Source organism: Malania oleifera, chromosome 4 (assembly GCF_029873635.1).
Source record: "Malania oleifera isolate guangnan ecotype guangnan chromosome 4, ASM2987363v1, whole genome shotgun sequence".
NCBI classification, from domain to species: Eukaryota; Viridiplantae; Streptophyta; class Magnoliopsida; order Santalales; family Ximeniaceae; genus Malania; species Malania oleifera.
Window position 1 is genome coordinate 23,001,983 of NC_080420.1, and position 16,451 is coordinate 23,018,433.

The window sequence follows — 16,451 nt, forward strand, 5'->3', positions numbered from 1 at the left end:
TTCGGTAGCTCGAGCCATTTTCACGGCTTGGGTTCGGTCGCCCGAACCCTCTCAATATTTTCAATTAAATTTAATTTTTTTAACCAATTTAATTCCCCAGATATAATAAGTGATGTTGGGGACTTTTTAGTGCATATGTCTTGGGACCTAAGGTCTTTTTAAGTAGGCCCAAAAACTTGGCATCGGTCGACTTTCGGTCAACCGAAGGGGGTCCTAAGGTCATTCGGTCCCTATGGTTAATCTACAACATTTCTGAGCATTCAAAACATGTCATGCAGATGCATGCATTATTACAGGCCAAAGATGTAAAAATTAAATAAAATACAAATCTAAAATCAAAATGTCTTCTTCTCTTGCTCTTCATTTTCAGTGAAATTCGCCAGGAGTGTGTGAGCTTTATGTCCTTGTTGGCTTCCATTTTCCGCTATCTTATGTTCATGCTGAAATGACAACCTATTCAAACACTAAACGTACGCATAAGATACTAGTGGTTTGTCAACATAAAAATAGAGATCGGACTCAAAAGACCAAAAATCTCCCCCTTTTTGATGATGTTAAACAACCAAGAGTAAAATGGGTATTGGAACAACCCAGAAAATTTTAAATAATTTGAAATAATAATGAAGATAGCGGGGAAAGAAGAATAAATTCAAAAAAAAAGTGGTAGCAAGCATTCGTCGATGAGTGTTCTATCTTGGCTTGTCGACGAAGGTATGTGTCTCATCAATGAGGAATTACCAAAATGGGTTTCTAGCACGACTGAAATTCGTCGACTAGTTGGCTGTCTCGTTGCCGAACTGTGTACTAGGACTTGTCGATGAATCCACGTGTCTCGTCGACGAATCCCTGTGTATAAATAGTGTATCCTTTTCATTTCAGCGCAAATTTCTTGCATGTTCTCATTCTCTCTCTAAAGCCTTCGGCCATACCACCTTCTCTCTTCGATTTCGGGCCGGATTTAGCTCGATTCAATGATCAGAAGCTACCACGAGACTCCTGGGAAGATTCTCTGCAATATAGGTGGAGTGGATCTTTGATTTGAGTAGTTTGAGAAACATCCTAAAACCAAGGTAAGTGAATTATTTTGGAATTTCCTTAGCAAATATTGTCATTTGGAGCCTAGGAAGTGTTATAAGGGTGTTTTTCTAAGATTTGAGGAATTTAGAATTTCTAAATTTCAAGGTCTCGTTTTGTTAATTTTGGGTCGAATTTCGAGGAGTAGGTAAAAGAAAAAAAATTTTATAATGCTTTTTTAATAATTTTAAACAACTAGTTTCGAGTATAAATTTATATTTATATACAGGTATAATTTTCTAAACCTTGATGGTATTGAAATGTTGTTTTTAGATAAAAAAATTATATTGGGAAAAGTCGTGTGGTTGAAACCATTTTTGATAATTAAATGATTGTGGATATTGTGGAATGAAGAATTATTGAGAATGCGAATATTGTTTGATTGTGATTTCTGGCTAGTTGAATATGCTGATGTGGTGTATATTGTGATAGAATTATTGATATGTTGAATGTTTGGTTGTTGTTGATTTGGGTTGTGGTTCATGTAAATTACGATATAGCGTTGGCAGTGGTATGAGGAGGTTGTTATATCGTACCTAGTATAACCATCATATAACGTTGACAGTGGTATAAGAAGGTCGTTATATGAATGATTATATTGGGAGGTAAACATTGGCAGTGGTATGAGGAGGTTGTTTACCTATTTACTATGAACGGAGTGGTGTTTGTATTCTATATGATTTGATTAGTCCTGTGTGGACCAGTACTGTGTGGACATTTATGCTGTGATTTGATTATTCCTATGTGGACTAGTCTTGTGTGTACATTTATGCTTTGACTTGATTAGTCCTGTGTGAACATTTCTGCTGTGGTTTGATTAGTCCTATGTAGGTAAAATTTGAAACTGTATGAATATTCTGTGTGGAATGATTGTATAAGGGTAAAAGCGTGACTTTAATTAATTAAGTAGTTTGGGTAAAGTAGATTACTCCACTCGAGGGCTTGCTGAGAAAGGAAAGTACTCTGGTAATTAATTGTGGGTACCAGAGTAGAGGGAAGCCACTTGTATGGGCGAGTGATCTTCCATATTCTCGATAACTTTACCTGAAATACATAACCCGAGGGCTTACTGAGAAAGGTGAGTGTCCTGGTGTTAGCACTAGAGCAGAGGGAAACTATTTGTGTGGGCGAGTAGATTTCTCTATTCTCGAGAATTACCAATAAAAATATTGATGATTGTGGAATGTGATTGGTTAGCAAAGCTGTTGACTTTGTGTGATTATGGGCATGATATTTTGGGTTACTTGCGGATTGTGGATGCACTTTAGATGGATATTTTAATTGTATAATAAACACTTCAGGCACACACTATTGTAAACTATTTCTTTCTTACTGAGAGGTGTCTCACCCCGTCTTATGTTAAATATTTTCAGGTTATCCAGGTGACTGAGCTTAGGTAGCTCCAGGGCGGGGTAGTGTTGTGAGTATAACTGGAACGGAAATATTTTAGTTTTATGTTTTATTATATTTCTTTCATGTTTTGTAATATAGAGAACGTGGATATGTAGAATGAGTTTGACGATGTATAATTATAGAACTCTGGTATATTATGTTCGAGGTATTTTATTATTATTTTCCACTACGTGAATGGTATCATAGACGCGTGTTGGTCTCTTAACACTCTAGATCCCATGTGGCGGGTCCGGGGCATTACAAGTACATCCGAAAAGGCTCCCTCTAAGAATATGCATAATGTAAAAATAACACCAATAACTCAAGCATATTCATTAAAGAAGACATTACAAGTGATTATGCATTTAATTTTAACATTAAAGCACATGCTAAGATATTTTACCCCTATATTTCGGTCATTATCATTTTACTTAAAAACATTCTCCCCCTCTTGGCATCAGCAAAAAAGGGCTAAGCTAAGTAGAAAAACATTTATTATTTAAAAATAGACTTAACAAAGAGAACTCTCCCCCCTTTTTTTTAAAAGATTGTCAATTTGTTTAGAAAATACTCTCCCTTTATGGCTTTGGCATTTATTTTTCATAAAACAATAACTGGTCATTTAATATAAAAGAAAAAACATGATGAACATGGTCAGACCATAATTATCCACAAACCACGACAATTTAAACGTATCATAAGACCAATGAAAGATTTGAGTTCAACGCACATGGCGTATGATAACAAGTATAGGTATGAGCATAAAAGCGATCTAACTAGTTCATATGCATTTCATATGTGATCCATGAACCAGCTATACAACACCCTTAAAATAGTTATAAACAATATAATTTCATGACATAAATTTCAACACAAAATTAGCAAAAGTCATGAAGGCATTTAAGCACACAAGCAAGACATAAAATATATTTTATATAAGTTCAATTCTTGCTTTCATAAATGTATAAAAATACATCCCCTTAAAATTTTTGATAAAAAAATTGGGGGCTATACTTGCTGAAAAAGAAACCTTAATTTAAAAATTCAAACAAGCATATGTTTTTCTAGTTTGGAGTTTAAGTGCATTCCATAATATGACTAGAAAAAGCAAACCACATAGATCCCAAAGATACTAAAATTTACGAACATGGATCATACGACAAAACCTTAAACATTGTGGCAAGCAAAGTATTTTCATTTATTATATTCAATGAAGACATTACAATTAAGCACAAGCCACAATGAATTCAAAAACCAAATCTAAGTTAGAAATGTTGTGAGCACAACAATATAGAAAAGTAATTTCTAGGTGCTCCCCCTATCAATTTGAATACATGCTGAAATTCTTTTAACTACTTATACTGATATAATTTGTGAAAATTCATTAAAAGTCCAAATAGTATAAGTATTAATTTCAGATTTTACTAGATATGTGTTAGACGAATAAATTTCACTAGTAAAATGTCCCTAAACACACATGCGCTAAAAATCAAACCGCAAGTCAAGCATGGAGTTCATGTGTACTCGGAACAATCCATATCAAAGATATTTAGTAGAGATAGGATATGATGTTCAAGGTATTTAGAAAGGCTTCAGACTCAAAAAGTAGAAACAATAGAGATAATGAGTCCATGGATCAGGTGATTCAAATCCTTTTTCAAAGATGGGGCTTGAACTCCCCGGTATAATCTCAGGCACACATAAGTGCGTTTACGCTTAAGGATAAATTTCATTCAAGCACATTTATCATATGTTTATCCTTCTTAATATTACTTAGCATGCAAGAGATTTTAGACACTAAGTTCTTATTTGTTTTTCCTAAAAGTTCGGCTTAAGCTCCCCTGTATATTTGCATGCACTCATATTTCCAATAAAGTTCAAGGATGATAGTCATTTAAAAACATTCATCAAAAGTTCATCCTTTCATAATATTTCAGCATGCAGCAAATATTGAACATTTAGCACGCAGCATGACATATTGCATTTCAATTTAAATACACAATAGCCAATCAAGGCTATACTCAAGGGTAATGCAATTGGGGATCAAAGGGTATGACACAACTCAAAACACGATGAGTGTGCGTAAAATGAAAAGCTCCCCCTAAGTCATGCAATTGCCCAAGTTTAAGGACCATTATCAAAATATGGTATGTTCAATTTGAAAGACGATGCTTTACCATTTGGGTTTGAGTGAAAGTACATAACACAAAGAGTTGGACCAAATGGTGTGGCCATGAACTAGTCTCTCCTAGGACAACATAATGTGCACATGTTTTCTATTTATATAGCGGTTTGGATTTTACAAGTACAACCTATTCCATTATCTAACATCCTAGGAAACAAATGTGAAGATTGTGCATGTTTTTCAATGTAGCATATACCATTTAAAAAAGTTAACATGCACCAGCGGACGGTTCGGCTTGCACCTATAACTAAGGATGAAAATTAATATTCTTTAATGATTCACTCATCCTTTCAAAAATATTTTAGCATGCATTAAATTATTATCTTAATACATGATTTTTATTTTTGGTAAAAATTCTACCGAAATTTCGGCAGCATTTCTTTTGTAAATCGAACATTTTCCAAAATTTTCATGTACCTGAGACCTGATAGATTCAAGTAAGCAATATAATATAATCTGCATCATGCAGATACCATTTAGTTAAAGGCATGCGAAAACCTATATCCACTACCAGCATGCAATTCTCATCAACTGCATCCGTCATGCAGGAGGCCTTCTAGACTAAGCATGCAATCATGTAATTCAATCAATATATCAAATAAAATATAAACTAACCATATGAAGATATAATCATTAGGCAAGTGATGGATATTGACATTCAGCTCAAAGCAAATCAAATTTTAAAAAAATTTCCATCCATTAGAAAATTTGTTCATTTAGCACAAATGGATATTTGCATTCAGCTCAACAACAAATCATCCAAAAAATATAAGCACAATACAATAAAATGCATATTAGATGAATTTTGAAAAACAAGGCTGCTTCCCCTCAATTATGCAACCAATTGAAGATGATTAAAGTGTTAAGCTTCAAAAAGAGTTTAAGGTTATAAAATGTATAGAATATAAATTTCCTATACCCCTAAATTTGTGTAATGGACAAATCATGTCATATTCAAGATTTTTACATTTAGCCATATATAGCATCAAAATTCTTATAACAAAAAAAACATTTTGTCCATTTGAATGTGATTTATTTAAACATGCTTATAAGGTTTAATTTATAAACTGATAATGATATAAGCATGCACTAGCCAAAATTATCATATATTAACCAATCATAGTTATATGTATATATATTAAGCTTAGATTGGATAAGATCATTAAAACTCACATGTTGGCTAGATTTTCTTAGGGTTCTTAGTATAACAATAGTGTATATTAAGGTTTAGAATTTTAAACATTATACACTATTTAGGCATTTAAAGTATTCTAACCCTATGTATAACAATTTCTAAAAACTTATGAGTATATGAAATTTCCTTGGAGTATTTCTCATAAGATGACATGCTAGCAATATTCAATATATCATGATTCATAAAAATTTAACACAACACAAGTCATACAAATCATGACATAGAATTTTCAATAAAGTTGAAGGAGAAAGATATACCTTTACAATTTACTCCTCCATAATTGTTCATGCTCAGAGTGGTGTCTTTTTTTCTCTCAATTTTTCAAAATCCTTAGCACATAGAAAGATATAAACTTGCAAAAGCATTAGTGACTAAGGCACATAAAAAGTATGCATGGCATACAAATGATATGCATTGAAACACAAGTCATGCAAATTCAATTCATTTTCAAATTTTGAAAAATTTGCATTTTAAAATTATTTTCAAAGTGAAAAACATCAATAAACTCTTTCCAAATCATCCAATCATTTGATTTTACAAAAATCATTTTCAATATTCAAACAATAAAATCTATGCGATGAAAACAGTGGAAGAGTTGCAAAGGGTTGACCCTCAAATTGGGATACACCAAAAAACGAGTCGTTGCAATCTTTATACAAATAGCAGTTAAGCTTATTGCAACTAGGCTCTAATACCAATTGTTGGAATTGGTGTGATCCCAAGAGGGGGGGGTGAATTGGGTTTTAAAATATTTTTCGCTAATTTAAACAATTACGCCAATTCACCACAGTTCATATCCCATTCAATATTGAAAACATGTACGTACAACGATTAATTTATCAGTGTGTACATACATACACGTGTGCTGCATATCTCATTTAAATTAATTTTGTGTGAATGCAAGATAGTTATAACAAAACATGTACATGCATACACATACTGAAATTTAAGTGCAGGAATTTAAATAAGATAGAGAGAGAATGACACACAGATTTTTTAATGAGGTTCGGCCAATATTGCCTACATCCCCGCCTTGGGCATATCCCCTAAGGATTCCACTAAACATGCTCACTTAACCGGGCGGAGCAGAACTCGTTTATATCCTCTCCTTACGGGGCGAGGAAAACCTCAGCTCAATTATTAGGCTGAGTCGAACTAGTCTCACTTACGGGGCTAAGACTCCCCAGTTCAATTTTCGGGTTAAACCGAACCGGTCTCATTTACGGGGCTGAGACTCTCCAGTTCAATTAATGGGCTAAACCCAACCAGTACATTAAAACCATTTTTGTACATGAAAATGCTTCTGAAAAATACAAGCAAAAATGTACACAATAAAGCTCAATACATGCACTCTAATATGATATGAATTATGTTCAGTAGAGTAAGGGTGCATTTCAAACACATTTGAACCCTAAAAACAACATTCTCCCAAAAACATATTTCAATACAAAGTAGGAGAACCTAGGGTTTTGCTCTAAAATAATATTTGCAAAAACAATGTATACATGCTCCTTGATGTGAAGTGAATAAGCAATGAAAACTTCAAAGATCAAAATAAATTAAATATTTCTCCAACAAAGATTAGCAATAAAAGGTATTGAAGAAATTAGGATTTATGCTTAAAAGATGTTTTTGCAATCAACACAATCAAAAATAAATTACCCAAACAAAATGCTCTCTTGTAGAAAATATTCAATGAATGAAAGAAAGAGAGTTGGGAGAGTACAAAGATTTTTTCCCCAAATAAAAGAGTTTTGCAATGAAAAAATAGTTTTGGGGAACTTTGAGTAAGAAATAATTTGAGAGGTTTTTAAAGTTAATCAAAGTTGCTAGTATGGAGTAATGAGGGGATATTTATAGATTTTTTAAAATTTATAACCGTTGGGGACACGCTCGGTATTTTGGAAAAGATTATTTAAAAATTAATGACGTTTAAGCCCTTAAAAAATTTTCAACCCGACAAGTTTCAGGTGGCTGAACTTTAGTTTGGTGGCCCGAATAGACTCAGCTAAAAAAGCCATTTTAAAGAGTTCGGTTGCTCGAGTCTAGGTTCAGTAGGCTGAACAAAAGTTAGAAACATTTGGCGCACGGTTTGGGTGCCCAACTCAAAGTTCGGTTAACCGAACTCGCTAATTCGGTCGCTTGAGCCCATTTTGAACATAATCGTGCCTGGGTTGTTGAAAAGGAACCTGACACAGGTTCGGGTGCATGAGGGAGATATGCTCCAAAGTGGTTCGGGTGCCCGAACACCAAGTCAACATGTTGACTTGTTCGGTCGCCCGAGCCATTTTACATGCCTTGGGTTCGGTTGCCCGAACCCTCTTAATATTTTTAATTAAGTTCAATTTTTTTAGCCAATTTAATTCCCTAGATATAATAAGTGATGTTGGGGACTTTTTAGTGCATATGTCTTGGGACCTAAGGTCTTTTCAAGTATGCCCAAAAACCTGGTGTTGGTCGACCTTCGGTCAACCGAAGGGTGCCCTAAGGTCATTCGGTCTCTATGGTCAATTTACAACATTTCTGAGCATTCAAAACATATCATGCAGATCCATGTATTATTATAGACCAAAGGTATAAAAATTAAACATAATACAAATTTAAAATCAAAATGTCTTCTTCTCTTACTCTTCATTTTCAGTGGAATTTGTCAAGAGTGTGTGAGCTTTATGTCCCTCTTGGCTTCCATTTTTCTGTATCTTATGTTTGTGTTGAAATGAACAACAAACACTAAACACACATAAGATACTAGTGGTTTGTCAGCATCAAAACAGATATCAGACTCAAAAAGCCAACAATATGTGCTTGATATTAAATGCCACAGACTTTGACAACGTCATTCTGATAGCTTTGAGAGCTTTCCGCTTAAGAAACTCCCACTCGTCCTCGTTCATAGATGTTGGCTTACCCTAATGGTAAGTACAACTCCTTCCCAAACAAGTAATCTTCAATCTGCATCTTCCAGAAACCGGAATTGTTGCCATTAAACATCTCGATCTTTGAGTTTTTTCATTTGATATCTCGATTTCTAATCTAGAGATGAAATTAGCTCAAATGAATAGCACGGTTGGATCGGGAATGGTCGAAAACCTTAAAAATTGTTCAAGTCTTTTGAAAAACGGACTCGAAACGACTTCAAAAAATCCGATCAAACTTTCGGTCAAATCTAGTCAAACACAGTCAAACTTAACGGAATATACCTCTGAGTGATGGAATATTCCTGACGGCGTCACTATCGCCATTAACAGACGTCGTTTGCTGACGCGGTAGGGTGTGGGGTCTACTACTGATGTAGCGTTGATGTGACACTATGGGGCCCACCTGTTGGAAGATTTTGTGGGTACTGCTGGATGACGTGGCCGCGCTAACGTGTCAGTTGCTGCAATTGCCACGTGGCGACTGATGGGGATGCCGCGTGTCGTTTGGTCAGCGGCTGGGTATTGTTCCGGGTTAGGTATGGTATGGGTCTGGAGTAGGTTACTAGGTCGGGTCGAAGCAGCTGGGTGAGGAAGACACGTGGAGCGCATGCAGGCTCATGGCCGGCAGGTCACCGACGCGTGAAGACACAAACGACTCTGGCGAGGCGTGTGTGGTGCCGTCTGGGCTCCTTTTGAGCTCCAATTTGCACCATTGACTTCTTCTTGAGGAGAGGAACTCAGTGGTTCTCTAAAAATGCAATTTCAAGACACTGGATAGGACTTTGTTTTCGGTGAATTTTCTCCGATCTGGCGTTTCTGCTCCAAACTCGGTTCTAACACCACTTGTTAGAACCCTGTGAGTAATAAACAAACACCAGAAAATTGAGAGACACCACAAATTTACGTGGTTCGGTCTAAATCGACCTATGTCCACGAAGCACATCACAATCCACTATACAACCAAGAAAGAATACAATCTCTCAGATAACTCTCTCCTCTTCTCTCTTCCTCACTCCTCTACACTCTCTCCTTCTTCTCTGTACATTAACCTTTCAACAGCTCTTCTCTATTTATAGATAGTTGGAGTAAATTACAGTAAATGAAATTGAGGAATTACAGTAAATCATCTTCAATCAATAGCTGCCGATTATAGCTATGCCGCGAACGTGTTTCCAGCTTGCAGTTCTGCAGATCACAGCTCACATGCATCTACGGGCTCCAGCTACACAACAAATCCTATTAGCTGCTAAAATATTTTTACTATTGCATTTTTACTAATAAAATTCCTAAAATCATAATATTTTTTTAAAAAAAATTTCAGATGGGCACAGAAGCATGGATACCACTACGTATTTAAAAAAAAAAAAAAAAACAAGTATTATTAAAATATATTTTATTGTTAATTTTGGTCAATTGAAATTTTAAAATGAAAAAAATCAGGGTTGATGATACTATAATTAAAATACACCAAACTTTCATGACAATAATTGTTAGTTGACATAATTGAGGAGGGGGAATTTACCATAATGTCAAGTAGTAGCAAGCATGACCTTCACAAAATAATTGTTAATTGCCATTTCAAGAGTCGTGAAGAGTCATGCGAGCCTCTTATAATAATTAGCAAATAGTGATGCGTACCAAATTAGGTAATAGTTTATATTACAAGAAATACATTTTTTGTTGTTTTTCAAAAATGTATCGTCCTTAATTTTTATTATGTTTGATCAGATATTTTTCCCCAATGATATTTAGTGTAAAAAGAATAAAATAAAATAAATTAAGATTAAATTATTTTTATTTCTAAATAATTACAGAATTATCACTTAATTTTTTTATTATTGAATGAATAAAAACTGAAAAAGTATTTTAGTATTTTAGATTTTTTACTACAATGTCAAATATAAAAAATATAATAATATAAAAACTAAAACTAAATTAAAAGCATTGGACGACTAAAGAAGCCCAAATTCCTTTTTTATTTTATCTTTTCTTTTATGAATAAAATATATAATTTAATTGGTAATATACTTAATAAAAAAAATATTGACTCTTCGGAAAAAATAATCTCTATAATTTTTCTTCTCATTAATTTTGTAGTAATTGAAGATTTATTCATATAATGAAATCACAAATTATTTTTAATAAATTAAATGAGCATGTACTACAATTAATGTCGTATGTGAATTACTTAGCCAGCACCAAATAATCTGACTCTTTAATAAAAAAGAGAAATAGGTCTTTTTTTTTCCATAGTAAAATTACGAGGCGCAAGCCAAGACCAAGACCAAGACCAAGACCAAGACCAAGACCACAAGCTTCTACTTTCCCTAAAGAGGGGGCGGGGGGCGTGGCCTGTGGAAGCACTGACCATGAGGGCAGGCTCCTGCAATTGGAATACAGCTAAACCCTAAAGAGTTTAAACCCCTCCAAGATAAAATCTTTCCTCCCACTTCTTATAGATACGATGTGTTTGCCAAAAGGGCAAAAGCCCATTATAATTAAAAATATAAATAAGTAAACCAACATTGGCCCACACTACCAGTCCCAACACCACAGTCCTCCACCCTCTTTTGAAATAAGGGACCAAACGGAGCCTTAGAGTCTACTTTAGACCCTACTCTTCCACACAGTAGCCCAGTCAACTTCACTGCTTCAATCCCACAACAAAGATACAAAACACATTGATTAGGAACAAGTCTTGGAAAAATTTCAATGCCCAATCATAAAATCTCATTAAAATGGATTGACCCAGTGGCATTTCGCAGAAATACAGACAAAGATCATTAACAAATTCAGTAGAATTCACTGAAAAATATAGCAATTTAAGCTCCAATAATATCTCAAATCTGCATATCAAGAAATGAAATGCCTCGATCAAAAACACATCATCAGCAGATGCAAATCACTGATGGGGAGGAAATGAGCACAAACTCCCATCCAAAACATCAATAACAGAAATCCTTCGCACTCTGTATCTGGGACAGTTCAGAACCCTTTGGACGGCTCTAACAGCACCGGAAAAACCCAAAGAGCACCCTGCCCTACAAAGCTCATCCCTCCCTCTCCTCTTCTCACCATTACAAAAATAAATAGAAACTAAATCACAAGCAACCAAGCAAAACCACTCTTTTCTCAGGAACTCATCTTCCAGTCCATGAGATTTTTCCTTTTTTCCTTGTAAAATTTGTAAATGAACTCAAAATATTACTACTAATTCCTAGCTGCAAAACTTATGGGCATGCTATATTGAGGGGTTCATCCATCCAGCAAGCAAACTCCTCATTTCCGATGTCGAAATCGAAGTCGGGAAGATCGCTGGCCAGTTCGCCTTCGAGCCCGCAGAGCCTGAGATCATCAAAGCCGCTGAAATCATCCACCAGCTGCTCGAACTCGTCGATGAAGAGCGAATCGAACTCCATACCTAAGTCTAGCTCCTTCCCAATGTCCAATGGCTCTTCTAGCTCAGGCAGCTGCTGCTCTGCAACTTTGATTTCTTCTTCTTTATATCCACGGTCGTTGACCTGCGAAGCAGAAGCTGAAGTCTCTAATTCCAGGACTGAGGAAGGAGAGGTGTGTGACAGTAAGCTCTCCGAGTCATCAGACACCGCTGCGGTTGACGACAGATTGTTCATTTTTTCAGGAGTCGGGGATTCGAACTCCAATCTCTTCACCTCGTAGGCCTGAGCAGCTTCTTCGGCTGTATCGTACGTGCCCAGCCAGACACGAGCTCCCTTCACCGGGTCTCGAATTTCGGCAGCCCATTTGCCCCATTTTCTCTGTCGAACGCCTCTATACTTGGACGATGATGGCCTTGATGGGGTTTTTCTCAAAACCCTTCTCTTCTTGTTAGGGTTTTTGCATCCATTGTTGCTGTCCTGGCAAGAGCTCTCTGTCTCGAGAACAGAGGGTTTATAGGAACCAACATGGGGGATGTTGATTTCTTGAACAATACGCTTCCTCCCGCGTCTGTTAGGATTTCTCCCTTCGTCTTCGCTCGATGATGAGTCCGTAGCGTCAGGATCGTAACAGATGATGCGGATTTTCCTCATGAGTTTGGAGTCAACAGCTCTGTTCTTTGCTTTCTTGCAGAGCTTATCGCGATTGAATGGTTGTCTTCTAGGTTCGGCCATTTTTCTGAGGCTGGTAAAACCCTTGCAGAACCCCTCAAATGCCCAGAAGAAATTATTTTGAAAAAGGACGATGTAACTATAAATTATAGGGGAAAATGAAGAGAATCACTCAAGAGATTACAATAGTATTAAGTATGAGCCCCTCTCAAGAACAAGAAAAGATAGAAAAATCGTCCTATGTGAAAGCTCCCAAAGCACACTACTCCAGAACAAGTCCTGCAAACCCGAGCCATAAACCCTTTCAGATCCAGGTAAAAAAAAACCACAACCCATATGTAAACATAAAAACACTGAATCAGATAAAAGAACCACGCACCTTCTTGGCCTCAAACGCATCGAAGCAGGCGGGTAACCCTTGGATCTCTGCTGGGAACAGCAGAGGAGCATGCAGCAAGCGAAGAACACAGAGAAAGCAGAAGAAATCCAGAGCTGCAACAGAGCCCCAATCACTTCCAAAGACTCAGCCGACATAAATCCCTCCTCAGTCCCCTGCTCTCTTCCCTCAAAGCTAAAACCCCTCTCTCTTCAACCCCTCTGAAAGAGAAGAAGAAATCAAAAAATAAAACAAAAAAAGAAAAGAAAAGAGAAAACCAGTAAGATATAGTGCAGACAGATACCAGAACAACAAAAGCACACCCACAACGCACACAATAGAGAAGATGGTAAAGAGGGGATTACAAATCTATGGCCACGATGCTTCCTCTACAACATGACAAAGATCGGTTAGAGTTATTATCGAGATTTCGGAAGACTGATGAGTCTGATATAGACTGGGTCTCGGGGAAGAAATGGTAAAGAAAGAACAGAGGCACACCTCTAAAGATGTTTACAGCCCAAAACTATTGAATAACCCAAATCTCTATACAACTGCACAGACATGGCGCGATATTAAAATACACATTTCCATCGAAATTCCAAACCAGAAATTGTTAAAAAAATACAGTACCTCAATCGGTCCTCCCTCCGCCCCTAAACCAGAAATTCTCACTCCCTGTGTGATCTCTCTTCACTCCCCTTCTCTGTCTCTCTCTCTGCTTCACCTTTTCCCGAGCGGTCAAAACGCATTAAAGGGCGGCTTATAAATAAATAAATAAAAATTAATAAAATGGTAAAGGGATTTAATTTTCAGAATTAATTAAATTAATTACTGTAAATGGAGAAAATGCTGATTAGCTGGCATCGCAGAAGCTGCATGCACATTAACGATGCATGACCATCCCATACCATGTCATGCATCTCATGCCAGGGTGTCTCTCTAGCGGTTGTTGCCGCCCGGAATCGTTCCCTACGCTTGGTTTAGACGCGTGACCGATACTCTCGCATCGAACGGCGTTGGTTACCTCATCGTCGGGTGATCGTGCGGATCAGAATGCTTTGACAGTGGATATCGCGGGGGCACGACTTCGTTTCAGGGACGTAGGGTGTAGCGAGTCGGCAACGTATTAGTCGGCCTCTCGCATTTTCCCGCTTTGTACGAGTAACGGATACAGCTATCTTTTCTTGTCAGCATTAGGGCCATCATTCGATGAATTTACAACAATGCCATGGAAATCTTTTTCCCACGCTCTCCTCATTCTCAGCTAGGAAACTTGTTTCCCAAACACCGGTACTTATTTTCCGGGCAATGCCCTTTCTAATTGATTTTTTTTTTTGGATTAGTAAAGCATAAATGCATTGAATATGTATAATATACACTGTACATACCATGTAACGACCCCCCTTTCGGATATTGTCACTTTTCTTATGGATCTTACGCCAGTGGCAACAACGGGTACCTATCAAAACACTCATTGAGATTGAGGCATTACGTATCGTCGTCCCTCAATTCAGCAAACTCCCGAGCGGAGAATCTTATTTCGTCACAATCATTTATAATCGAGAGTTCCCAAAGATCGAGGGTAACTACCCATTTGCTCTGATACCATCTGTAACGCTCTGATCCTTTACGTGGATCCGGAGTGCTACTAATCCATTCATTTACCTGATAATCTATATTTTAATATCATGTACGCAACGAAAAACATAATTATAATCTTCCAACAAATATAATATCAGAGTTTTCTAAATCTATCTACATACCATAATAAATCATGTATCCACCTGTATTCCCATATATACACATATTTCCTAAAAATATTCAGTATTTACAATACCAGTATGTTTCACAAACATTCATAATATCTAGAAGACTTAAAATATAAAACATAAAATATTTGTATTTCTAAAAACATCATTAAAATGTTTATAACCTTTTTTTTCTTATATCTCCCAAAAATGCTATAAAATCTCGAGTTCTTTAAGCTCGATCTCAAGGAGGTCCTGAAAAAAAATACATTTATATTCGGGTGAGACACATCTCAGTAAAAGGAAGAAACAATATATTAAAATAGTGTGTGGCTAACATGAGTTTATATAACAACATATTATTCATCATTTGAAAATCATTAACTTAATCTTTGAAATCATTTTATGATCCTAATCAAACATATGCAAGACATTTTACCCACGAGATTATCTAAGGATATGGGTGATTACCTGCCTATACAAGTAGCACCCATTTGCTCTAATACCTAGGCAACCCAAAGGTCATAGTTAAAGCATACCAGGGCACTCACCTTACTTAGTAAGCCCTCAAGTGATAAATTAATCTCGTACTCACACAGTTCATATAAAAGTTTACTGGCGAATGCTCCCAAGAATAGGGAAATCTACCCACCTATACAAGTAGATTCCCTCTACCCTAACATGTTATGCAGCCTATTGCTACACCTTATACAACCAGGGCACTCACCTTGTCATGACCCGAACTCGCAGATGGGTCCCAAGTGTGAAAATAGTAACCTAACCTGTCCCTGTATCAATTAAAACATACATTATACAATCCAATAAGAGGGTCCGACCCTGTGGGGTATACGGATGCCCTATACACAAACACATACACTTTCATACTCATCAAATACGCAGCGGAATATGATTTTTATATACATGTACAATACCATACCAGAGTCTATACAAAGCTAGGATATACCTTCCCATAATTACAATACAAACTCCGGGTGTCTACAAAAACCATCACGACCACCCGGTTACAAAACTCGTACCTAATTAGGCACCAAATGTAGTTAAACGACACCCCCACTTTCGGATGCTAGGATGCTAATTACAACTACCTGAAGGACATGAAAACATTTGTACATACATCCGGGGTGAGACACCTCTCAATAAGGAAGAGAGCAGGTTATATCAGTGTGTGACATACCAATGTTATTTTACATAAAACATAACACCATAAAATATGATACTATTCGAAAACATTTCCATACAGTTTTATACAGTTCTAGTATTTTCACAAATCCATTCCAGTACATATGATACCCAAACATACGGTCAGTGTCGTCACACTAATACACAACTACTCTATGAAACCAAAAGCTTCATAGCGATTACATTACCAATACGGTGTAGCTCACACTAATACGCAACTACTCCATGAAACCCGAAACTTCACAGCGATTACATTGCCAATACAGTGTAGCTTACACCCCTCGGTGACCATC

The 16,451-nt window shown here is 36.5% G+C and overlaps 1 protein-coding gene across 4 annotated transcripts; it reads right to left on the reverse strand.

Annotated features, from left to right (window-relative positions):
• Window positions 1–11,462: 11,462 nt before the first annotated feature.
• On the reverse strand, window positions 11,463–13,956 carry LOC131153164 (ethylene-responsive transcription factor ERF119-like). 4 transcript variants are annotated; one of them, XM_058105289.1, is made up of 5 exons: window positions 13,841–13,956; window positions 13,709–13,761; window positions 13,573–13,596; window positions 13,211–13,428; window positions 11,463–13,110 (listed from the first exon to the last, which is right to left on the reverse strand). In XM_058105289.1, the coding sequence occupies exon 5, from the start codon at window positions 12,892–12,894 to the stop codon at window positions 11,995–11,997; it is 900 nt and encodes a 299-aa protein (XP_057961272.1). In that variant the 5' UTR covers window positions 12,895–13,110; window positions 13,211–13,428; window positions 13,573–13,596; window positions 13,709–13,761; window positions 13,841–13,956; the 3' UTR covers window positions 11,463–11,994. The 4 variants fall into 4 exon arrangements, with proteins under 4 accessions (XP_057961272.1, XP_057961271.1, XP_057961270.1 ...); XM_058105288.1 differs by having other exon boundaries at window positions 13,512–13,596; XM_058105287.1 differs by lacking the exons at window positions 13,573–13,596; window positions 13,709–13,761 and having other exon boundaries at window positions 13,841–13,954.
• Between the last annotated feature and the right edge of the window lie 2,495 nt (window positions 13,957–16,451).

Coding starts and splice junctions, on each gene's coding strand:
- LOC131153164 (XM_058105289.1), bottom strand. CDS start 12,894: ATGGCCGAACCTAGAAGACAACCATTCAATCGCGATAAGCTCTGCAAG.